Source organism: Rattus norvegicus, chromosome 13 (genome assembly GCF_036323735.1).
Source record: "Rattus norvegicus strain BN/NHsdMcwi chromosome 13, GRCr8, whole genome shotgun sequence".
Taxonomy (NCBI): Eukaryota; Metazoa; Chordata; class Mammalia; order Rodentia; family Muridae; genus Rattus; species Rattus norvegicus.
This window is the reverse complement of record NC_086031.1, coordinates 22,653,506-22,678,666: the sequence shown is the minus strand read 5'-3', so window position 1 is coordinate 22,678,666 and position 25,161 is coordinate 22,653,506. Positions and strand designations below refer to the sequence as shown.

At 45.2% G+C, this 25,161-nt stretch overlaps 1 protein-coding gene across 19 annotated transcripts in view; it reads right to left on the bottom strand.

Moving 5' to 3' along the window:
- Positions 1-25,161, bottom strand: part of Zcchc2 (zinc finger CCHC-type containing 2) — an 86,958-nt gene that overhangs the window by 29,566 nt on the left and 32,231 nt on the right. For 6 of the 19 annotated variants that reach the window (XR_010056913.1, XM_063272218.1, XM_063272221.1 and 3 more), the window contains 9 exons: positions 20,602-20,714; positions 16,251-16,345; positions 13,782-13,865; positions 12,229-12,286; positions 10,392-10,524; positions 8,959-9,023; positions 8,512-8,606; positions 4,288-4,416; positions 609-2,090 (listed from right to left, as the gene is read on the bottom strand). Coding sequence is in view for 15 of the 19 variants with exons in the window: in XM_063272218.1 (XP_063128288.1) it covers positions 609-2,090; positions 4,288-4,416; positions 8,512-8,606; positions 8,959-9,023; positions 10,392-10,524; positions 12,229-12,286; positions 13,782-13,865; positions 16,251-16,345; positions 20,602-20,714 (2,254 nt within the window). In the remaining 4 variants the exon portion in view is untranslated. Of the gene's footprint in view, positions 1-608; positions 2,091-4,201; positions 4,417-8,511; positions 8,607-8,958; positions 9,024-10,154; positions 11,414-12,228; positions 12,287-13,781; positions 13,866-16,250; positions 16,346-20,601; positions 20,715-25,161 lie in introns of those variants that run through there. The other 13 variants (XM_063272220.1, XM_063272223.1, NM_001122677.4 and 10 more) reach the window with 12 other exon arrangements.

The following is a 25,161-nucleotide window of genomic DNA, read 5'->3' as shown; positions in this document are numbered from 1 at the left end:
TCCTAACTCACAAACTCGTGTTCACAAAGCTTCGTGGCTGTAAGGATTCAATGGCGTCTTAGATTTTTGCCTCGTGTACAGAATCAACGGGCAGCAGGGGCTCAGATGTGAGACAGCTGTGCAGACTCTAACCTGACTCCAAACCATGAATGCCGGCTGGTAACTAGCTCACATGCCGAGTAACGAGCTCGCATTGTAGCTGTCAGTATTTAACCATCCTGCTTCCCATATGGAAAAGGACTCTCTTAAACTACAGCCCTGCAAGCAGGGGACTAACATTACAGAATGTACACTCTGTGCTGTTCCCTGAGTCTGGACAGGTACCTCTGCCGTTCACTTCTTAGTGACAACCTAAACTTCCTTAGCCCTTACTCAGAGACCTCGTGACCTGGGCTTCTCTATGCTGGGCTTCTCTGGCTGGGTTTTGGACCTTCCCTGTGCTCTGTGACCTGGGTCTACACTGAGTTTCTCTGGCTGCATTTTGTCACTGAAAATACAACCTCTGTAAACAAACACACACATACGGATCTTTCTGCTAAGACAGTATCACATAATCAAGAAGAAACTGGGAACTCAAAAACAAGTCCTCTGGGAGTGAGTGGGATTACCTTGCTGATTGGCCTCCATGGATGACTGCTTACAGTCTTGTGCATAGTGTCCGCTTACACCACAATTGTAACAAGAGACACTCCCGTTCTTCTTGGGCCCAGAACCACTGGTGTTGGCAACTACATTAGGTGCTGGATATACGGGGTACAATCTCCCAAATCCTGCCATCTGCTGCATACCATAGCTGGCTTGGCTCCCCATGACTGGGTCATGCACCAGTCCATTTGCATATGGAGTCTGAGGCAGAAAAAAAGGAAGTTGGTTTCCATTGCTCTGATGTGCTTGGTTGAGGTAGCTGCCATTGCAAATGGATGGCAGAGTGAAGAATGATGGGAGTCGGTACATTGGTCCAGGCATGGGGTTGGGATAATAGTAACTATTTAGCTGAAGGTTTCCATTGGTCCCACAGCTGCACCTTCGCCCACAAGAACCACAGGGACCCAGAGGCTGTGGTGGCACTATGGTGCTGTTAGCATTCGTGTTCCCCACAGCACTGATGTAAGACGTGCTGTCACTCTGTGCAGTACTGTGTGTCAAGGCAGGGCTGGGGCTTGGGGCAGGGCCTGGGGTGTGAGTAGGAACAGCAGGAGGAACTGTGGATTGGGCTGGACTGATGCCTGTACTTGCTGGCTGGGCAGAAGTGGCTGTGTTGAGCACAGTGGAATTCTGGGTGGGTAGCACACTGGCGGCAAGGGGTGAGCCTGGAAAGGTGTAGGAAGCTGGTGGCTGTGCAGCTGAGAGGCCAGCTGCTGGAAGAACTACCTTCACATTGTTCGGCTGAGGGACTGTCCCCGTGTTTCCCTCAATCTGAGGCACCATTTGATTTAGTCCTACCACTTGGGATGCAGATTTTGTGATGGGATCCGTGGCAGCCACAGGAGATCCTGGGAAAGCCCCTGGGTTATGGACAGGAATCAAGGCAGTGTTTGGTGATCCGATGCTCAGCCTTGTGGCTGCTTGTTGTGGGATATTAACTGGGCAATTCTCAGACGCTCCCTGTGGTGGTTGTAATTTTAGACTCTGTAGCGTCAGCTGCAAAGCAGGAGCACTGCTGTGTGGGAGGAAGGGTGACGGGATAGGTAAAGGGGAAGCTAACAATTCAAGGTGCTTCTCTGACTCCCCAGAAGCTGCTGGGCCTAGGATGCCAACCGGGGCCGCATTTGTGGACTCCATCATTGTAGAAATAGCCACAGGGTTAGGGACAAGCACCCCTACGGCTTTGCCGTCTGCAGATTTGGGCGACGGAATGACAACTTCTGACTTCTGGGCACCGTTGTGCATGACACAGGGTAGAGTTGGCATGAAGGGAATATGTGGGTACTTGTGTGAGGTCAACGGAGCTTCCAAAAGGTTCCCATTCTCAGTTCCCAGTGAGACGGTGTCAGCAGGCGGCTGGACAGAGACGGTCTGGGTGACAGAGCCATGGCCTGCAAACCTGGCTGACGATGGATTCCCAGAGTCTTCAGAATTGCTGTCTGTATCTACAGAAGACATGCAAATGCAGGTAAACCCAGGCTGAACTCCTATTTTCACATTAGAACTAAAAGCTAGGTCTATTCAGAATTAACTCTCAAGTTTGCAATGCTTCCTCGATCGCATTTCCTGACTGCCCCTGCTACTGCGTCTCATCTCCGGCTGGTAGTGTGCTCTAAGGAAAACAATACCAAGGCTACTGGTGATCCACTTAATTCTGTGCCACCAAACCTGAGTTTAAATTTATTCCATAAATGATTCGGTTTAAGTAGTTTGATCAGGAGAACACTGAGCTCCAATGGTTTAGGCTAGAGATGGAATTAGTACTTGTACCGCATACTCAACAGGGAGCATGTAAAGCTCCACCATTAGTCCTACGATGATTACACCACAGGGACACAAGAGCCAGAGTGGAGAAGGAAGCACCACTACTTCTCACCACCACACGACAGACAGACACTAAACTGCTCTGCACCGCACCACGGTGCACACAAAAGCCTCCCCAGCTTCCAGTCAGGGCAGAGGAGTCGGGACATCTGACATAGTAAACAGGAAAACTGCTGCCCTGCCGTGTCCAGAGCTCAGAGCTGGGTGTCATGCCTACAGTAAGACTCTTTCTGCTCACAAATTAAGCTGGCTTAACTTGAGGCACGTTAAAGAGTGTTTGCATTCACAAAGGCAAGACTGGCCATGCATGGCTGGCAAGAATAAGCATTCCTCAAATAAGAGCACTCCTACAGAAAGGCTAACAGACCCCAGTGACACGGAAGATCCAGTGCTGTGAGCTGAACTGCCTCAATCTATCCAGGGAGCTTAAGTGAATGAGTGAATGCTGAGAGCAAACACGCCCCTGAGAGAGAGATCATTACACTACTTATATTCAACTTCATAGAAGAGAGGAGTCATAAATTAACAACCTTTTCAAGGCACTGGATCTGTACTACCCATCAATGCAGAGTTAGGAACAAAAATTAAGTCCAAAAAGAAAAAAGAATGTTTCAGATGGCCAGTTAAATTCCCATCTGAATGAAAACGTTCAGTCTGAAGTCGCAATAGACAGCCCCACGCCTTTGAAGCCTACTGGGATCAGATAGAACGATGTTTTGTGTACTTGACAGTGGAAAGCCAAATGTCTCACAGCATCACTACAACAAACAACAGCAAAGAGCCGCACGTTTCCAAAGCCACGTACGGACCTGAACCCTGGAAAGCATTCACAGCTCTCAGTCCAGGGGTCCTGTCTTTAGGAAAGCCTACATGAATAAAGGACAGCATCACCTACATGGGCCTATCCACTCTCAGACCCGAGAACAAGACAGGGATGCTACGAGTCACCCGCAGACCTGACAAGCAGCCAAGAGCCACTCAAGAGTCAGAGTTGAGGCCCGAGGGAGTGTCTGTACTCACTCAGGCACATCCCATCAACCAAGCACAACCTGCAGCACACACACACACACACACACACACACACACACACACACACACACACACACACACACACACACCAAAGCCTGCCTGTTTAGATAAGGTACTACGATTCTCTCAAGGTCCCAGAGCTCTGAGTTATTTTCACTTCTTTCTTGAAATGTCTCCCTACAAAACTGCAGTGTGGCCACAGAGTGGTAGCACTGACCACTGCAGGTTATTTGATGGGACTATGAAACCACTGCAAGGTAAAAACTGACTTCAACTGACTCCCGAGACAGTGTTAGTGTCCTGAGACATGCCCAAGTGACACAGAAGCTGAGGTTCCAGTGAGCTGAAAGCTGTGCAGTGAGAAACCACATTTTGGCCAAAATGCCGTGGTAATATAGCATCTTCATTAGTCATGGGCTTTTCAAGAGCCCCTTACTGTCAGACCAGAATGGTACGGAGGAAATTAACTAAAGGCCTGGAGCAATCAGAGGAATGTTTAAGAAAAACAGAATCTTGTAAGAAAGGAGATCCTTATGACCTTTACCCGGCCCCACTCTGGAGAGTAACAATATCTCAATGACAACAGCTTTGAGAGCCAGCAACAGATGTCACTGGCAAGAACTTTAAGTCTGGAGCTCTCCACAAAAGCCATCACCATCTTCCCCCCAACCCCCACCAAGAGCTGAGGAGCCACTGTGCTCACCCTGCCAGGCTCTCTCTGATTGGGTCTGCTCATGAGAAGACAGCTCTGTCCCCCCACCTCTTTCTACCCCTTCTCCTTCAGCAAACCTCTGTCCTTCTCTTCTTCACTTTCCAAACTCTCTCTTCCATCATGCCGTGGACTAGACGGAGAGCTGTAACTCTCTGAAGATGTTTCTCCACATGTGTCATGTCCAGATCCAACGTCCAAATTCATATCTAAAAATAACAACTCTACAGTTATGTTAGTTCTCAAATGGAATTGTTAGAAATTAATTGTAGCTATAAATGATTTGTTTTCCTACAACACTGAAACTTGTCTTTGACGTATACTGAGATTCATTAAGCAGCTGATAAACACATATTTAAGGCAGAGGCATAGAAGAACAGGTGAATTTTACTGCATCACAGTTAGTTTCTTACAGGATCAGCCCAGTATCAACACTTGGAACTACCTTGGAGGTCTACAGAATCTGTCTCCTTGGAGCTGGCTGCAGAAATCCTCTGAGAGTGGTTGGTCTATCACACTTGTTCTGTTAAAACCACTAGCCATACCATAGCACTTAATACAACATGTTTCTCTTCAGGCAGATAAAGTAACCCTTTAATTTCTACCCAGATGTCACTCCTATGCTAAGACAAGATAGGAATGACTGCAGTCCACACAAGGACCAATTAGCTATATCCACTTTGGGCACACTACGTCAGAATATCCATGTCTAGTATGGGTCACTCGGACACCAGTCCAGGCATAGACAGTCCCATCTCCCTCATTTCTGTAAGCCAACTGCTAGCATAGCTTTTGCTACACAGCCAGTATCCAACACACGTTTACCATACAGATCCTTATATGCAACTCTAGGGAATTCCTAAGATGTATGGAGAAGCCAACCATTTCTATGGCAACATGGTAGAACAATAAAAGGTAACAACTATTAGTTACTCTGGCAAAATATGTACTAGAGAAGACATGTTAGTGGAATAAGAATTTAGTTGACTTAACCAGTGTTTTATGTCGGGAATAAACTTCCAACAGTGTAACGATGGTTACTGTGGCCTTAGCTACAGCCACTCAAATGAGCTATCAAAGACACAGGCATTAAGAATGGATTGCTGGCTCATTTTGGGTAACACCAAGTTGCCACGGGAAAAAAACTACACAAAAACTGATAAAACTGTAAGGAAAGTAGCAGTGGGCTTTTTTGGAAGGGTAAAATTTTTACACATACACATACAAAAAAAAAATCTTAAATTATTAAAACACAAAAGGGTCTGATTTCCTTTTACACTTTTTAATGTGGCCATCAGCAACAGAAAAGTGGGCAGAAACATATCTTTTTATCTAGCATGAAAAGTGAATAGCAAGCTCTTTTTAGAGTTTATTTGTTAATTTTTGGGGTGTGTCTGTATGTGCACGTGTATATGCACATGCCTGTGTGCACATATGCAGAGACCAGAGGAGGGTGCCATGCGTCTTCTTTCCCTGAACCCAGGGCACATATTTCATCAATCCCTGGGCCTCTGTCTCCAGGGTTAAAGGCCCCTTTAAGATCATATCCAGCTCGTTTTGTGGATACTGCTGTAAGAACTCAGGTCCTCATGAATGTGCAACCTTAAGTGCCCTTAACCACTAAGTCATCTCTCCAGATCCCAAAGCAATCAGCTCTTAATGAGCTCTGGGTAGCAATGTCCACACCCCTTTAGAATGAAGTTATAAAGAGATTTCTTTCTTTAATAAAAAGATATGATTTTACTGAGGAGTCTAGACTGGCCTTGTGTTGAACAGGTAATCTCCCTGCTTCTTTGAGTTCCAAGGGACTTCAGGAGTGCCGCCCTCCCTAGCACTGGGAGAGCAAGTCTCAAAGAAAAACCAAAGCCTCCAGAGCTGACTAACTGCACAGACCGCTTCCTGAAGGCAGGAAGAAGAGAGGATTAGGGGACATTTCTGTTTTGTTCTCTTTTGTATTTCTTAGCTATATGAGTGTGCCATTAGTCAAACGAGAAACTAAAATGTAAAATAAGATTTTAAAAATTAAAAGTGTCTCAGTGGTTAAGGGTCTTTCAGAGGACCTGGGTTCAAATCCTAGCACTCCCATAGCAGTCCAAAGCATGACTGTCTATAACTCCAAGAGCTGACACTTTCATACAGACATACGTGCAGGCAAAACATCAATGTAGATAAAAGTGAATAAATTCAAAAAGGTAAATGATACATATTGAGATGGAGTACACTGTTTAAGGAACTAAAGGTTACACTAATCAGAATGACCAAATATCTCAGCTCTAACACTGTGACACTTCATGGGAAGAGCTGCTCCATAAAGGAAGAAAATATTATTTCCACTTTATTGAATGCTTAAAGGCTATTCTTTGTTGGCACTTTGATATTTCAGAGGAAAATAAATGAATTTGTTTCCTTAGCTTGGGTTGCATGCATTAGAATGACATAAGACGTCAATGAGACAAAATGCCTAAAGTACACATTACTCCTACTCCTGCCCAATAAATATAAATGAGTTGATTAGAACTAGATACACATATGTATGTATATCTACATGCATATATCTAGATAGATACTCAAACACTAAAACAAACAACAGACAAAATAAATGACACAAAACAACCCAGCATAGGATAAAGTTTGACTTACTCAAAAAGTCTAACTGTTATCATTAACGTTGAAAACTAAAGAAATAAAAGGAGAAAGAAACTTCAGGTTGGATGTTACTAAGCTTGTGACAGCCTCAAATGTGTGTTTTTCTAATTAGTACAACAGGGAACAAAGCCTACAGCCCTGAGCACCTTCAGGTAGTAGCTAGTGCTGCTGCAGGCTGCTCTGTGCACTTCACAGCCAGGAGATAGGCATCACTCCTGGGTTACACATGGCGGCATTCCATTCAGAGTGGACGGACATTAGACATTTAAGACAGAAGGGAACAGAACCAGAGCCATGTATGTCTCTGACCAAAGCCCATGTGCTGCTCTCTGGGTACCTAAGACTGAGGAAGATGAGAACAGCTGCGAGCGAGCTCCTGGAACTGAGTGAGACCAACAGGAGGCTATGGGCCTCACGGAGGGTGAGGGAGTAACTCAGTTAACTGTGTTCTCTGAAGACTGATGAGGAGACAATGTGGAGAATGAGATGGGGATCATAAGCACGAGGCCCGGCAGGAGTGGTTTCTAGTCAGCCGCTAGCAGACAGAGCTTTTCCTGTCAGTGCTGTCACCATTTGGAATGTAAGATGCCAAAGTGCTACAACATGCTTCTGGACCACATCCTTCCACAGGCAAGATGGGTTGCCCAGGTCCTCTTTCCCTTTGTAGTGGTTTGAAGGAGGATGGCCTCGACAGGCTCATTTGTTTGAATGTTTAGTCCCTGGTTAGTGGAACCATTTGGGAAGGATTAAGGGATGTGGCCTTATTTGAGGAGATGTGTTGTGTGAGTGGGGCTGGGGGTCAGGGAAGAGCTTTGAAGTTTCAAACAGCCCATACCATCCCCAAGTTAGCCCTCTGTGCTGTGTGCGCGCCCATCAAGATGTGTGCATCAAGACAGGAACTCTCAGCTACTCTCTCGCACCTGGACCTGCCAGCCCACCCTTATCAAGGCCACACACTACACTCACCCTCTGAAACAGTATGCTTCAAACTGAGTACTTTCTTTTATAGGCTGCCTTGGTCATGGTGTTCTATCACAGCAATAGAAAAGAAAAGTCACTCCCAGGTTAGCTAATACAATAAACTGGCAGGATCTGTAACTCAGAATAAAATCATTTTTCTTTCTATAGTGCCTATAAACATCTAATTTAAGAAATACACTCTTGTTACTTTTGTTGTATCGCAATTTAATGCACTATCAGGACAGTAAGATTTAAATTTAAAAAATCATTTCTGGCATCAGTGGATTAGTGTCAGGCACATACAGAAAATATTTTTCCTATAGCTCTATGGCTTTTACTTTTCCTATCTTAACACTGTAGGCAAAGAAAACACACAAAAGGCAATGATGAGATGGTAGGTAAGCGGAAGCTGAATAACCTAGTCTAACGACGCTCAGAAAGAATAGTCCTCAAATTATAAAAATGTCAGTACCATTCTAAATTTGACTCTAACAAGAGTATGCTTAGATTTTGCTGAGGGTGGTTCACAGAACTACAGACAAGACTACTGTGACATCGAATCTGCACCGAGACTGCCATTTTACCTTCAGAGCTATCTGACTGGAAACTGCTGGGAAGGGGGACACAGTAGCCCAGTGTCCACTAAGCTGAGGTTACACGACGGACCTAAGGAGCGCCAGAGCTCAGACCCTTCTTACCTTTCACAGTGCTGCCATGAGCATGCTGGGGAGCCGAGAGTCTAATCCCGTTTATTCTACTGCTCAATCTGTTCTCAGTTTTCTTTATTTTCTCCCTGAGCCAAATAGACAGAGATTATCAACACTTTTGTAAGGCCCTCCATCAAAACAGTAAAGACAGTAGACCTTCAACCCTCCAGTATTTGTATCATGAAAACCACTTGCAAGGAGGAAAACCTAGTGCTTCTGAGCTCCCACACTCAACACAGCTTAGCTTCTGTCACGTGCATGTGACACTTTCTATTACAAACATTAACCACAAAGCTAAGCAGTAAAACCACTGGAGTGTGTGTGTGTGTGTGTGTGTGTGTGTGTGTACAAACATACACTAAATATATCCACAGCCGCCAGATACTGCATGCTCATCTCTCCTGATTTTTAGTACTGCAAACATTAAATTGAACCTACTTTTCTACTTGTGGCTTCCCTTTCTTCTTATTTACTGAAGACAAGCTCCGTTTTTCAGCAGAGAGCTAGTAGAGATAAAAACAAATAGACCTCAGCTATAGCACAGACTGCTCCAGTGCCCATGCTCTAATATCAAACACTAAAACAACGTCTTCTCCATTACACACTAACACAGTTTGATTTTCAGACCACTTTTGAGGTTACCCGCAGAAGCACTAATGTGTACATATTCTATGACAAGCAGTTAACATCAATCATGAGAACTGTTCTTTTAAACTGAGTCTCAATGTCTGCTCTTCTGACTCTAGTAAGGTCTCCTCATTTGCACTTTCACTTTCCAGACAATCAGTTCAAGCAGAAACATAATTCCATCAAGTAAACATGTCCTGTTTTAAACTTCTGGTCAGCATGGTGAAACCTCACTTTGTTCCACCTTCCTGGAGACATCCAGGCCCTCTTCCCTACAACCCCAAGAGCACTTAGCACATGAACACAACCATGAACATTAGGATACACTGTCACCACTACCTTATTACACCCGTTACTGTGGCTAAGCTCGCGCTGGGCCCACTTACGCAGTGTAACAGTGCTGCATGTGTGGGAAATGCAGACAGGATCTGACACCACTCGTGTTTCCAGGTACTCTGTTAAGTTCTGGAAATGCCATCTCTGTGGGCAAGGGAGACTACTGTCCAAAACGGACCGTGACTGAGTGACTGCATGTGCTACAGGCCTTCCCCCTGGAGGTTGGGTGAGTAAAACTGACCTGTGTCAAATGTGAGGGAGGGAGGGCATGAACATTGGAATAGAAGAAAGAAAAGTCTGGTGGCTTTAAAAAGGAGACCGTTGATCATGACAGTGACAACTTGCAGTGTCTCAAAATAACCTCTAGTCCATAAAAACACACTTGGATTTGTGTATTGGTTAGAAACAATAACGTTCACAAGTCAATCTTCTAGACAGAACACGCAAGGTGAGTTTTCTGCCCCAGTATGTGTAGCACATGCATTCCACATGCAGCACAGACTTCTCCTCTCAGCACAGTAGTTCACTTACTACAGGCAAGAGTTTGGGTAAGCCCAACTAAACACTATAAGGAACGGTCAGTTTAAAAAATCCTATCATATCGAGACAGTGAGACACCCCCCACCTCTGGGCCCTGCCAAAAGAAGGAACAATTTAGCAGACCCTACAACTAGAATAAAGAGTGTAGGTATTTATTGCGTCATTCCTACAAATAAGCAAAGCTCTCTAGATAAAGCCTTTCAGACCTCAGTCAGAAGAGTTCAACCCTGGGTAAGAGCGAAGCTTCCTGAGGTCTCCTCACTTCTCACCAGCAGTCACCTGACCCAGAGCTTACAGCATTCATTCTTTGGAAGCACACAGAGCAGAAATGCTTTACCACACGGTACCAAAGGCAGCCCGCCACATACTTGGTCAGCAGAGGATACACAGTGCTCTGAGTGCTGGATGGCTGCACAGCCTTGGTTCCTCCAATCCACAACTCCATTTTGTTCTGCATACTGCATGGTGAGCCCCTCCAATAGAGCACAGCTTGTAGCAACACTGCTCATAAGAGAGAAACATGACAATGTCAAGTCTGTCCCTGTAACTTAACCAATTTACCATCTCAATTACGACGCATCTTAGTCTCTGGGGTTTTCTGTTTGTTTTGTTTTTCTTTGGAGTATCTAGTGATAGGTGTATGGAAAAAAGTATACTCCAGGAAGCTTAGTGCATAGTTTATCACTAACGCCTGTCCTTACAGAGCAGCATCAAGCATATACTTGCCATTAGTGTCTGGCTACTGGGTGTCCATGTTTCACTGGCAGTCCCAGAGCCGCAGAGCCTGGATCAGCAAGAACTGTTAACTGAATTGAACAAATAGACACACGAAGGGTCTAATGTGACTGGGAACCCCTCACCGCCTCCATAATCCAGAGAATGAAGTTACTGGCTATAGACTTTGAGTGCTTAACCAAATGTAAAGTCTTCAACTGTAAAGCTAGTGTAAGAATTCAATGGATGGAGAGCTGAGAAAAAAAAGAACTGATAACAAGTTTGGTCTGAAGAAGATAGACTGAAGAAGAGAAAGATGGAGACGGAACATGAACGTGAGAGACAAGAGGGATGTGTGAGCAGCACACACGTAAGGACCTCGGGGACTCCTACAGCACAGCTCCCGAGAACAGACACTAGAGGAGTGTCTGAAGACACAGGCTGAGAACTTTCTAAAATTAAAATATGTAAGGTTACAGAATTTAGAAGCACAAGTAGCATAAAACAGCTACAATGTCCATCACAGACAACTGAGAAAAACTCAAAAGCTCCAGGAGGAAAAGCTACAAAAACAACAGCACTGAGACTGGCTCAGCCAAGTGATGGCTTCACGCGGAGCAGTCCAAAGCGAGAGCAGGAGCCAGGGCTGCCATCAGTAACGGAGTCCCAAGCTCACCTACGAAGAGAGAAAGAAGTCACCCGTAAAATCAGCAAGGGTCCTAAATACGACAGCAGAAAGTCTTGTATTTGGGTGATGGTACTAGGAAACTACAAATCGCATAAACTGTTCGATCTGCCAGAGACATCAGCTGTCAGAGACGAAAACTACACAGCCAGCAGACAGCTGTTAGAACCTCAAGGAGTTAGCAGAAAATGAATGTCAACCAAGAATTGTTCAGGGTTAAGCTCAGTGGTAGAGGGCTTTGATTTGTGAGCACCCACATACCCGCATACACGTGTGCGTGTGCACCCACACCCTAACTGCCTTTATCACATACAGATATGTGTGCATTAATTTAACAGGGAAACCAGCACAGGTGGACACACAGGGACAAGACAGAGCAGAAAGAGCCCTAAATGAATGCTGGGAAATAGTGGCACAAATTCAAAGCTGTGAAGAGAATGTAAATGCAAGATGATTGTAACTCAGGAGAAAGCAATGAGTGAAGGTACACTGAGCCAGGTTCCTCAGAGTGCTACGGCGCATGTCAAATTTACATTAGACTTTAAGAGGCAAGAGACACACTGCAAATTTTGGAAGAACAAAATTCAGTGTATAACTATGAAGGTTGCCACAAGAGAGGAATTTCCCCAAAAGGCAGTAAGGAGGGGGAAGGGGGAACAGCATGTACAACAACTGAAAACAACAAAACAAAAACACATAGAGCAAAACAGTAGAATCCAGACAACACATTCGTGAGAAGCTTGACTAAACGTTAACTGAGTTCAGATGGTACAAAGGCATTTACACGTTAGAAGTTAGATACCTACTTCCCAGCGGGGCTTTTCCCAGCGTGTTTCTTGTGGATAATGGTGTGCTGTAACACATCTAGGTGGGAGAGAAAAGCAAGAGTTAATTTATAACACTATAGCAAGCACTGAAAGGTGCCTGTACTAACGGATGCAGCTGGGGTGGCCTGCCCATCGCTCTGACCTAGTTCCCAGCACACGGGGCTTCCACCTGTCTCTGAGAGACAGGGTCTACCGTATACACATAGTCCAGGCTGACCTCGAACCCAACTCCTGCCTCAGCCTCCTGAGTGCAGGACTAGAGGTGTGCACCACCACACCAAGCCTACAGAAGATACCGTAACAAATCTTCAATTACATAACATACTACTGAATTACCTCAAATGTGCATACCAATCTTACTAAAATTATGCAAATTTTACTTGAGTCTGTGACTTCAAACTGAATTTACTTCAAGTGAAACTATTTCCATTAAAATGTTCAATATTTTTAAGTCTCTAAGATCACTTTCAAGTTACTCCAAAAAAGAAAAGATGCATGAGATTGGACTAAAGGTCGCCCTTTCCTCTCCTCCTCCCCTCACAGAGGTTAACTATTACCTAACTTGTTTAAACGCCCTACTGAAAGCTCCATTTTAATTACCCATGTAAGTGAGTACATTCATAAACTCATACGGAGCTGTGGCAGGCTGAATAAGCTACAAATAGCTTTATTTTAACTGTTGCCAGCAGACATCACTACTTAGTTGAAACATTCAGGCAGCTCCCTGGTATTTGTCACTATGAACCATGGTACAGCCGGTACATGGTCTAATTTCATAGTTGATGAATCAGCAAGGGGTAGCCATGATCTCCAACTTCACTGCACCATGCATGCCATGTGCTCTGTGCAAACCATGTCGACTTACATCTCAGCTATGACGTCTGAGCTCCTACTGTCGATGCCCTGGCATCAGACTTGCAACTGTCTCCCGGGTGGGCCTGATGGCTGGGCAGTCGTGCCGAGGGCCTCTCCTCCACTTTCTCAACTACCTGGGAGGCCTTGTGCTTATCAGCTTGAGGCTTCATCAACCACACATTTCCTATCCACACATTTTGCTCACATATTGGAATAAGTTCTCCACTGATGCACATCACCACGATGATTTCCCTGACTGATGCAGGGTACATTTTTCCTGTCATCACCCTGCTGGTATCTCATCTGTAGGCTGTCTCTAAGTATGCAGGCCTTTTGGTCATATATTGAGTTCTTGCTTAATCAAATGTACGGTCATGATCTATCTTTTTGAACAAAACCTTCTCTCCTCAAGTTTATACATAAAACTTTACATTTTACAAATAGTTGCTATTCCCCTGAGAGCTTTGCACATGATAGTGGGAGGTGATTAATATACATTTCATATAGGAAAGCCAATTATGCCAACACCATGGAGTGAGCAACCTCTTCTCTGTCCGCTGTTCTGTTTGGTAATGCCATCTCTGACATCCCAAGGCACGTGTGTACCTGGGCTCTTTTGCCTCTGTTCTGACCTTGAGCCAGTGTGTGTAGACTTAGTCTAGTGACTCTACAATTACCTTCTTCTTGACTTGAAGCTTCTGAGCTGTCTTCTTTTAAGTGTTCTAATATCTTAGAAGTCTTCAGAGAGGACTGTAAGTTATCTGCAGGAAATAATTCAATACTACTAACTCTGGGAAAATTATAATAGTGAGATAAAGAAAATCAGTATAATGATTGTCCCTCTGCCCCAAGGAGAGGGAAGAGTCACTAGTGAAGACCCTTTCTTCAAAGAGGCCCTTCAAGAATGCGCAGAACTATCTGAGTGGAGTCCCTCAGGCAGCCCACACCAGCGAGCCCCAGCATGGTCACGCAGCAAAGGATGAAATGAGGAGCACCTCACCTGTTACTCTACTCTTACTCTTAAAGTCCGTGTCAGCACTGTGGCCTTGCTCAACTGCTCGCTCTAAGGCCCCACACTTCTACTTGGTTACAACAGTGACTGTGATCAGTACCGACCCACTGCACATTTGGCCAGCAGCAGGCTCTAGACAAGAAGTCTGAAGCTACCTCAGAAGCAGCACTGTCTGCTCAGTAGTCAACCGTCTGTCAGCATATGGGACAGTGCTCTCTGCCACAGGGGAACACAAGAGGGACTCTTTTTTTTTTTAAAGTGTGCAAATGAACCCTTACAACACTGTTACTCTTCAGCAGAACAACTCACACATGCCAAGTGCTGACACGTTTCCCCTCAAGCCAAGCTGCAGGCCTTCAGCAGCATTTTACATGCTTACTCTTCAGATAAGACTTTCCAGGCTCCTTAGCATTGCTTGTGAATTTAAAGCCGGGCTAAGCTATCAAGAGACTCTGCTATATGTGTGTGTGTGTGTCCCATGTGTGGATGTGGATGTCCCATGTGTGGATGTGGATGTCCCATGTGTGGATGTGGATGTGCGTGTCCTGTGTGGGTATGTGGATGTCCCATGTATGCATGTGTATGTTTGTGTCCAATGTAGGTATGTGGATGTCTCGTGTGTGTATGTGTGTTGTGTGTCCCGTGTGGGTATGTGTATATGTGTGTCCCAAGTGGGTAGCTTTTCTGAGCAGGTTTATAATCTGGGGTACAAGCTTAACTTTGATCAACACCTTTTTGAAATGAGCCAGGTGTTACTGGTAGACTATTAAAAATGCCCACACTTTGATTTGGGAAGAAGACTCCAGAGCTCTAGAATAACCATGACTTTACTTAGTAAGTTCTGCCACTATCTAGACATAAATTCAACCACGGAGTTGTGCATCTCATTGCAGTCACCGAGTCTTTGCACCTGCTTTTCTGACCCTTCCTGCTAACCAAGTCCCAACATTTAAGGCACGCACATGGACACACGTGCTGCCCCAGCAGTTACACTTTCAAAGCTAGCACACACTGAATAATCAATTATAATTTTCATCTTTGTTTCTCATACCTCAAGCTGAGGAGGCAATGTATTTTCTTTTTCCTTTAGGTATAAAAAAAAAAAAATCACAACTGAAACCAGGAGGAAAGATTTAAGAAAAAAATTGTTGCTCAAAATATTGGCTGTGCTTAAAGCAAGTAGAAATCACCTATGGAATGCATCAGCATGATTGGCCACATAAAAGCCAGGCTGGAGAGAACGGTGCACCATCGAACATGAGACAGGAGTGATGAAACTGAAAACAGGAAAGCAAACAACACAGAGAAACAAGACTCGGAGTCCATCCTGAGGATGTCACCTTCAGTCTGGTATTGACCAGTGTGATCTAGAGGGGCAGTGACAGCAACAGACACAGAGACACCACAACAGTGAGCTACAGGGCTCCAGGAAGAGCTGAGCTTCCAAGCAGCTACAGCCTAAGGGGTCCAAGGGAAGCTCAAGGACTTTAATATAAATACCTGGGTTTCTTACTAAACTTAAGTTTTTATCAGAAGATTAACAATAAAGTTTATCCACAGAATAGTCCTGGGATTAGGCAGAGTCTATGTAAACAGCAGACTCTTGTAGACAGCAGTCCATGAACAAAACAAAGCCCACCTGAAAATGACAGAAAGGATGGGCAGGACAGAGGAGAGCGTCCTGCCTGTGTTGGCTGGTCTTTAGATGCTGCTGTGCAGAGGACGAGATACACAGGGTAAGGAATGGGAAAGCCAGCACTGAAGGGTCCTATAGGAGGAAGGGACACTGCACACCCCGCCCCAGAGTGACCAACCTCTCAGCTCAGGACACCTACTCTGCCAAGGACTGGAGGATTGACTTTCTCCTGGGAACCGGTCTACCTGGTTCTATTACTCTTTCTGTATCATCATCTTTTAAGGTACAGTGTAAAGTTCATTAAAGAAGCCAAATATTGCTTAATTGCAAGTGTCTATTCCCTAACTTTTAAATAAAATTTTTCACATTTGAACGACAGGATGGCACAGAAAGACACAAAAACAAATAAACAACAAATAAACCCCATAAAAAGCAAAACACAAACAAAAACAGACAAAACACTTGCCAGATCTCCACAAAGGAACAGAGACCACTTACTGAAGCTATGTTGAGACTCCGATGATATTGATCGAAAAAAGCTGCGTACTTTGTGACTCTGAAGGAAGGCCTGGGGTGAGGTTGAAAACAGCTGCCTGCGGAAGAAAGAAAGTCATATCACCTGCCAGTGTCCACGTCTGCAGTCGCAGTTCAGATTAAAAACCACTGTAAGTGAGTACGCGCTCAGGCAGAGGAGGGTGGGGGTAAAGAGTGTAAGGCAAGCCTTTCCCCAAAGAAAGAATTATTTTCTAATGCATTTCTGCAGGAGCGGGCAAACTTTAACAAAACCTGTTTGCCAAGAATCTATTAAAGAGATTGATTTTTTTTTCTTTTTCTTTTTTTTTCAGAGTTGGGGACCGAACCCAGGGCCTTTCGCTTGGTAGGCAAGCGCTCTACCACTGAGCTAAATCCCCAACCCCAAGAGATTGATTTTTTATGGGGAAGTTTCCACTTAACAAAAAACAAACAAAAGTATTCTTTCAGCTGTTTGCTTAGATGGTTCAAAAGCTGCCTTTACTCAGAGAGGACATGCAAGCCTTCCTCTTCCTCACGAACACCACTGCTCATCCTGTGGTCATCCTGTGGCTGCTCTATCACAGGACCTCCTCGCACTGGGAGAGGCCGAGGAAACATTAACGGTTCTGGAAAACGAGAGCCACAGTGATGGTTCCCAACACACTGTAAGGCACAAGGTGAGGTAGGCACCACAGCAGGCTCCTGTAGACACTCAGGACTCTACAGGAAGTGCTAGGCATGGAGCTTCTTACCCCTACACAGTTGGGAAGCCATTTACCAACAAGCCACATCCCGGCCTCCTTTTCATTTACTTTCCTAATTCTTATTTTGAGACAATGTCTCAATAATAGTCCAGAATTGCCCTGAACTCCTGTAGCCCAGGCTAGCCTGGCTGACTGTAGGTCTGTGCCACTACGCCCAGCTTTACTTAGATTCTCTTTTCAATGTTCAACTCCTAGAACTAAACAAACAAATTAAAACCCTATTCTAAGTAGTTTTCTGGAAACAGGGTTTCATGTTGTCCGGAACTCGAGTCACCTCCCCATCTCAGGGCCTGGTGCTGAGGACTACAGGTCATACCATCATGTCCAGCGTCTATAAACAATTTTGAAATAAGAAACGGCGTAACATTCAGGTTTCCTTTTTCTACATGGCGACTGAGCTACCTATCCCTGACAGTTAACCAACAATCTGGAAATTACCTTCCAATCTGAAGACATAGATGATGAGACACAAAACACAGACTGAGCTGAGGTAACATCTGAAATCTGATTTTAACCATCACAGCTAAACAAGATAAAAATTGTCAATGTTAATTCATATGTCACTCACATGTATCTAAACAGATGTGTGATCTCAGACACGGGACGCTAAGCTTTATAGGACAGCAGGAAGGAAGCACCCTAAGCCAGGAGACAACCACCCACCTACTAAATCGGCCAGTTCTTAAAGCCAGGCCTCCAAGCCTGCCTGGCTGTGGAAGGCCCTGTTTGGAGCAGGCCGTGCTCCTCGAAATGGGACAAGCTCACTACTTCAGCCAATTTCAAATCATCTCTCCTCAGCAATTAACCATAAGCCTGGAAATGTCTTAGGTACAAAAATGGTCTATTTTTCATCACTAGAGAAGTACTGTGTTACAGAGCAGATGGGACAGGCTACGGAGCCCCTCACAGTGGTTTAAAGATGGATATGTTGGTGCTACCTATCCCTCAGTACTTGCAGGGTAGAAGCAAAAGGAATGGCTACAAGTCTGAGGCTACTCTGGTCTTCACAGCAAGCTCCAAGCCAGCCAGGACTATGCTATATGACTTTCACAACACAAAACAGAGGGTTAAATGTTTAATTTGGGAGGTAACTGAATTGCACATCTGTAATTATAGGCAAAGAGAATATTAAAAAATCAACAAAAATTATCTGGGGAAGATGGATGTATTCTCTCTTCTGAATTTCCACATGGTCCTCACTGAACAACTGGCATTATCATGGAAACCACACTCTTCCCAAAGGAAGGGTCACTGCACCACGCACTGTGGATTACTGAGTTAAGCTTATGAAGCTGCATCTCTCTTCACCGTGAAGTACAACAGTGGAGCCTCTGTCCACTACTAGTCAGTACAGATGGTCTGGCTGGGTTTAAAGTGTATACTGAAGCCAGTGTAGACAGGAACAGTGCTGCTGACCTTCTGGTCCACATAAGGCTCATATTCTGTTGCCATTCATACACCAGAGGTGTCATCTGGGTGCTGCATCCTCACGCCCAAGTAGGCCTGAGGCTCATGCTGCCAGATATGCCCTAGCCCCATTGCTCAGCTGGATGCAGTTCTGAGTACTGATCAGTCACAGAGGCCTCTGTGAACGCCCAGCACAACCTAGAGCTTGCTGTGCTCAGGACCCCTGCCCTTCCCAGTACTGGACAATAAGGACCCACAATAAGGACCTTGAAAACAAGGTCCCCAAGAAATGTACAAGCTCTCAGGAATTCAATTATGTTCTGCAACTTTATCCACCTGCTCTTACCCAGAATGCTCTCTGGTCCACTCTTTTTCCTTTCTCCTCTGACACTCTTCTATGACCTGAGACCCCTCAGATCAATGGCTATAAGCTGTATCTCCTTATTCTCCCTGAACTCAGGCCCCAGCTTTTTGGAGAGCTGCTCTGGTGGAAGGTGCTAGTTTCCTAGCACTCATGTGCCAGCAAGTCCTTGTCTTGCCCTTTAGCCCTCTTGATCCATTTTACCTAGTCTGTATCCATCAGGTCACCTACCAACTCTTAGATCCACCTTCACATTCAGGTTTGAAACCAGCCTGTGTCCCTCCCATGCTGTGTCATGTGTCACTGGGTAGTGCAAGGACAGCCATTCTGGGCTCCATCTCATTCCAGTCCTTTGCTCCTACAGTCACACTTTGAATTCTGTGATACGATGACAATGCATCCATCCCAGATTCTGCCTATCTTTACTGTGGAGCAATTTTGCCTTCCCCATCCTGGACCACACTGATCCTAAGGACAGAGTCCCTCCTCAGGAAGCCTGGGAAGTTCTGTTCATGTTCTAAACACAAACCAGGAGTCTCACTTATAACCTGAGCAACATAGTCATACTTAGCTCTTTTCAATGACTACGTTTCCAGTAGAACATCGACTACATCCTTGCAGGGGACAGCTGGGATATCCAGCATGATAAGCAACTGGACACACGTCTTAGCAGACTCTCAGGGCACCCACCCCCAGCACTGTCTGTTCACACTGTCAGATTCACTTGCCCCACCCTTCCCAAGTCAGCTTAGACGCTCACCTTTCCAAAACCCAACAACGTCCCCCAAACCCCTTCCTTGCCTCACTCTACTGTTTTACCTAGGAAACCTCTATTCAGGATAAATGCAGCCACTCACCTTCTTAGCACTTAGACTAGAACTGCTGAAAGGATTTCTTTTAGATGAACCAATGAGAACTGATGTCCTTATGAACGCGCTGGCCTGAACTTCAGGTCAGCTCACAGTGGGCAGCTCCTCAGTTCCCTCACTCAGCTGTTCCCTCAGCCTTTGTACATGGTGCTGGGTTTTGTCTTGTTTTAAAGACAAGCCTTACTATGTGGACCACATTGGCCTCTACTTCAGAGTTCTGTGGGTCCCAGTGCTAGGATTAAAGGTGTTGGCCACCATACCCGGCCTACAGAATGGTAGGCCCTTCCTCTCCAGCACTGGTTCCTTTACCTTCAAGCCCTCCTGCCTTATGCAACGTCAGGGATGATAGAGACAACTTCCAGTTCCCATCACAAAACAGGTTCCCTTGTTTATATACACATGCTGGAATTTGAGAAGAAGGGGAGCCCTGTATCACCCACTCCTGTACCACCCGACCCCTGCACATGCAGGAGTGAACACGAGGTAGGTTTAAACCACGGGACACCACATTAACCATCTAAGCAATGCATACATTCCCAAGGGTCCCAACTTCACAAGGGTAAAGACCTGATCTTAAGCAGCACTGGGCTCCAAGGAAGCAAACAGGAAGTAAACAGGTGCTGGGGAAGGTCTGTCTGTCTGTCTGTCTCCCTCCCTCTCTCTTTCCCTTCCTCCCTCCTTCTGAGTAACTTCATCTCACTGGGCTAGGCAGTCTTTATAAAATTTCATAGAAAAAAAAAAAGGGCGGGGAGGGTTTAACTCATGATCCTTCCTGGTTAAAAGGAACCAAGGCTATGTTGTTAGAGAAGCAGGAATAAGTGACAGACAGGGCTACTGTCTTTTGTGCGCTGAGAGCTACCCAGTACGAGAGTCCATCTCACAAACTCCCTCGACAGTCTCTGTCAGCCCCCGAGTCCAGGTTCTGTGGCTGTCACCTTAGGATGGGCTCCAGGTCAGGGTGGCGCCGCTCTTCCCTCCTTAGAGAACCCTGATTCAGGGCTTTTAAGATGGTCTTGTCAAAACTCTCAGAAGAGAACTCCTTTGGAAGCTGCAAGAGAAAAAGCAATATCCAATGCTAAGATTTCACCTGCTGAACTAATACAAACAGACGTAAATGCCTTCTCTTCATTAACCACCTCAGAACCTTCTTTCCAAGGCACCAGGCTGAAGCTATACAGGTCTGTCTGTAGGAAGCCCATCTCCCAGGACTGGCGGAGCATACTGGAGACCCAAGTATTCAGCACGCACACCATGGACACCATACAAATCCCGCACACAATCCCCCTTCCTGTTTGAGGTGGCATTTATACAAAATTCAAGGTAAACACCATTCTGCATAGTACAGCTGGCACTGTAAACCTGGGATACCATTCTGAAAAGTGTTCTCTGCCCCTATGTTACCGGCTCTGTGCTTCCTTCCTGCTTCTCACACTTTAATCTCAGGCAATGGTAGACAATTAAATGCCATATGCCAAACAAAGAACAGAGATGTGAAAGCTGGGTCAACGCCTTGCAATTTTATTTACCCCCAAAACACCCTTTGGAGCCGGTGAGATGGTTCACTGGTAGGAGCATTTGCTGTTCAAGGCTAAAGACTTGAGTTCAATTCCTCAAGCCCAGGTAGAAGTGGGCTCTTCAAAGATGCCTCTGAGCTCCACATGTGTCCACACGCTGCACACCCTATGCCCGTACTGAGAAAAGCAAAGCAAAGCAAACACTCCTCAGAGTTTTTCTCAGCATGATGGATGTATCCTATAGGCAATGGGCTAGAATCTCTAAGAAACTATCATCTGGCCAAGAAAAGAACTTAAAGCTCTTACCATACTACTTAGCTTGTTTAATTAAAAAATATTCTTAAAATATGTATTCTAAAACTAACTTTCTCGAGAATTCAGTTGTGACTTTTATGATTAGCTTCGGAATTACTGTCACTTTCACTAAAATCCAGAATAATGGTAACAGCAGTCACCTAGCCTGTTTTTCATAAAAGCGATCGACATGATTTGATCTGCCCCAGAGCAAAGGTGGCAGCACTCATGCCAAACACAGTGAGCATGGCATGGGGACGTCTGGTCAGTATCTGCTGTGTTCTCTAACCAGCAGCTTAGAGAAACACATTCTGAATGGACACATTTTCCAAATGGACACTACTTATTTCAACAATGACACTTTGACAATAGCATTTCAATAGATTTTTGACACTGCATATTTTTACTAGTTTTAAACATGATTTTCTTTATTTAGTATGTATAGTGCATGCACATATAATACATATGTATGAATGTGTGTATGCGAGTGGGTGGACAAGCACGTGGAGAACAGACGGTGACACCGAGTGCTCTCTACCTCGTCTTTTGAGACAGGGTCTCCCCTCTCTGAATCCAGAGTTCACAGATTGGCTAGAGTTGGCCAGTGATGTCAGGGGACCCACCGTCCCTCAACACTGCAGTGTTAGGGCTACAGACATGGCTGAGCACACTCAGCTTTTACATGGACGCTCTTGCTTATGTGGCAGACACATTCACAAGTAAACTACCTCCTCAGGACCATTGTTTCTACGGAATACGTATATGCTAACAAAGAAAACCAGACGGTTGGCGGAGAGCTCTATCTCAGGTTTCAAAGCACTGATAGTTGCTTTACATAATGGGTAGATCACACGAAGGGCCAGCAACCTGTGACCAAGGCAACATTACTGGGTTGAGAGCAGAGGCGCAGTCCTCGGCGTACAATCTAGTTTCTTGCCATGTTGTTTCTCTCTTCCTTTTCCAGGGCCTACTTAGCTGGAAGGGATGTCTAACTTCTACAGGTAAAGCTTTACAGTCTGTCTTTCTTACAGTCTGTCTGTCTTACAGTCTGTCTGTCTTACAGTCTGTCTTACAGTCTGTCTGTCTTACAGTCTGTCTGTCTTACAGTCTGTCTTACAGTCTGTCTGTCTTACAGTCTGTCTCTTACAGTCTGTCTGTCTTACAGTCTGTCTTACAGTCTGTCTGTCTTACAGTCTGTCTGTCTTACAGTCTGTCTCTTACAGTCTGTCTGTCTTACAGTCTGTCTTACAGTCTGTCTTTCTTACAGTCTGTCTTTCTTACAGTCTGTCTTACAGTCTGTCTGTCTTACAGTCTGTCTGTCTTACAGTCTGTCTTTCTTACAGTCTGTCTTTCTTACAGTCTGTCTGTCTTACAGTCTGTCTTACAGTCTGTCTGTCTTACAGTCTGTCTCTTACAGTCTGTCTGTCTTACAGTCTGTCTGTCTTACAGTCTGTCTGTCTTACAGTCTGTCTTTCTTACAGTCTTTCTTACAGTCTGTCTTACAGTCTGTCTTACAGTCTGTCTTACAGTCTGTCCAACACGGGATTTTTCTTTCTTTCTGTCTTAGTTTAACAGCTCCAGCCTCCCACGTTCTCTGCACAATCTCAGAGTGATGGAAGGTTTCTGTACCTAGATACAAGTTTCTTTTTAAAAATAATGCTAAAGCCTAATGTGAAACCGTTCATCTTTAATCTTTCTTATTAATAATAAACTGCTGATTCATGACAGGAAGTTGCAGCCTTCACCTTCAGGAGTCTCCTAGAGTATCAGCAGCACTGACAGTCATCAGGGGGGACTGTCTTTGTAACCATCTCACTCTCCTGTTGCATGGCTTTTAATCTTGCCTGGAGGCCTGGACAACAGCTGACATCACTGACTATCATTTGCCAACTGACGGTCTCTGAGAGCCTCATTGGCGACCTTCCCCTATGCACTGACAACTTGCAAAGACTCAGAAGCTTTGCTACAACTAGCTCGTCGTGACTCCGGCACCCAAGGATCTTGAGGAACACAGTAATGATTCACAGAAGTTGATCAGGCTTCTCTCCATGTTCACAAGAGTCCATATCCCTTTCCCCACTTCAGGAAGTAGACCACCATGAGGCAGGCCCTCATTGATGAAGCCCTTCCCTCTGAAAAGGGGACAATCAATTTAAATTATGCTATAAACCCTAGCGTCCTCTTTCTTCTGACCCATCGCCTTCAGACTTTATTAATAGACTACAGTTGTGATGTCAGGGCCTTGAAGGAAGCTGCTTTCTTCATTTGGAGGACGCTTGGGCCACTGTCACTTCAACCACAGGATTCCCGTCTGGTTTTCTAGCCACACGGTAAGTCAGATCCAATGTAGCCTTGCCAATCTTACACATTAGCTCTGGGGTTTCTAAAGCAGACTCCACATACACGGAGTAGTTTCCTTTTCACGATTATAAATGACCTGGCCTGGTTTGACTAAAAAGCCTCAATTTAGAAAAGGTGCAGCACAGCTCCAGAAACAGCTGGCAGGGTGCACACTAGACATGCATCAGTGTTGCTCCCCTCTACTGTTAAGACAGTGAGCTTTCGGAGCACACTCTTTAGGGGTTACAGTATACTCCTAACAAGTTAATATCCATATTGTCTCCTATACTGTCACTTATAAAACTCCCTACAACATACAGTTCAATCCACTCAGGAAGTCAGCATGCGTCCACATTCCTACTTGTTTCCCAGGTACTGTTTCAAGAACTGTGGATACAGCAGTGAAAGAGAAATAAAAACTCACAGAGTTGCTGTGGTAATATGAAAAACAAACTGGAAGGGGCCAGAACATGGTGGGTAGAAACCGTTGTTCTCACATACAGAGAACTCAGCAACCCCAACCTCAAACCCACATTTCTGAAAAGCCTCACTGCAGTCCAACAACCACCCAGCAGAGTACCACTAAACAGGTGTTCTGGACAGCTCTGCTCTTGTTTCCACAACATTCAAGATGCTGCAGGCAGCCTGAAGGAGAGTTGACAAGAGGCAATTAATTTTAGGAAGACAGTGAAGATTATTCCAGGTAAGAGCGGAGGTCACGCACTTAAGAAAAAACGTTTCCGTCACCTGCTGACTATGGTGAAGGCTAATTCCCACAGCCCGAAGAATGAGAAGGCATTTGGGGCTTTGTTGTTAAGCACTTAGCTTTTATGTAATCTGTCAGGACAGCACTGCTTAGGGGGAAACCCCAAGGAAGGAGAGCTGGATAGCAGGCAGGCAGAGCCCTGAGTGAGCTCTGTGTTGAGGACAGGTACCACACACAGGGAAGCCGGCCTTGACAGGTGGCAGTGACTGGTTCCACTAAGAACTTCAGCCCTTCCTCTGCCCCTGAGTTCATCTGGAGTTCTCTCTCCAGCACTGGGACTAGGCCCCAAAGAAGACGGAGAAAAAAGGAGGCAAGTGTATCCTGGTCCAAATCCAAACAGTGGGTGACCATAACTGCTTATTTAACTCACATTACATGCTGGCAAATGTTTCCTATCCAGACACAAGAGAGCTAGTGATAAGTAGAAGAGATTCAAAAATGTATGGAAAGAAAAGAGGCAGACCCAACCCACTCACCCAACCACCCGAAGGCAGCGAGGGGCTATCTCCCTGTTGTAGTGTGGCCTGGCTCTCAGCCCCAGGCAAGGACACCTTTGATTATCCCATGAGTCATTTGGAAAG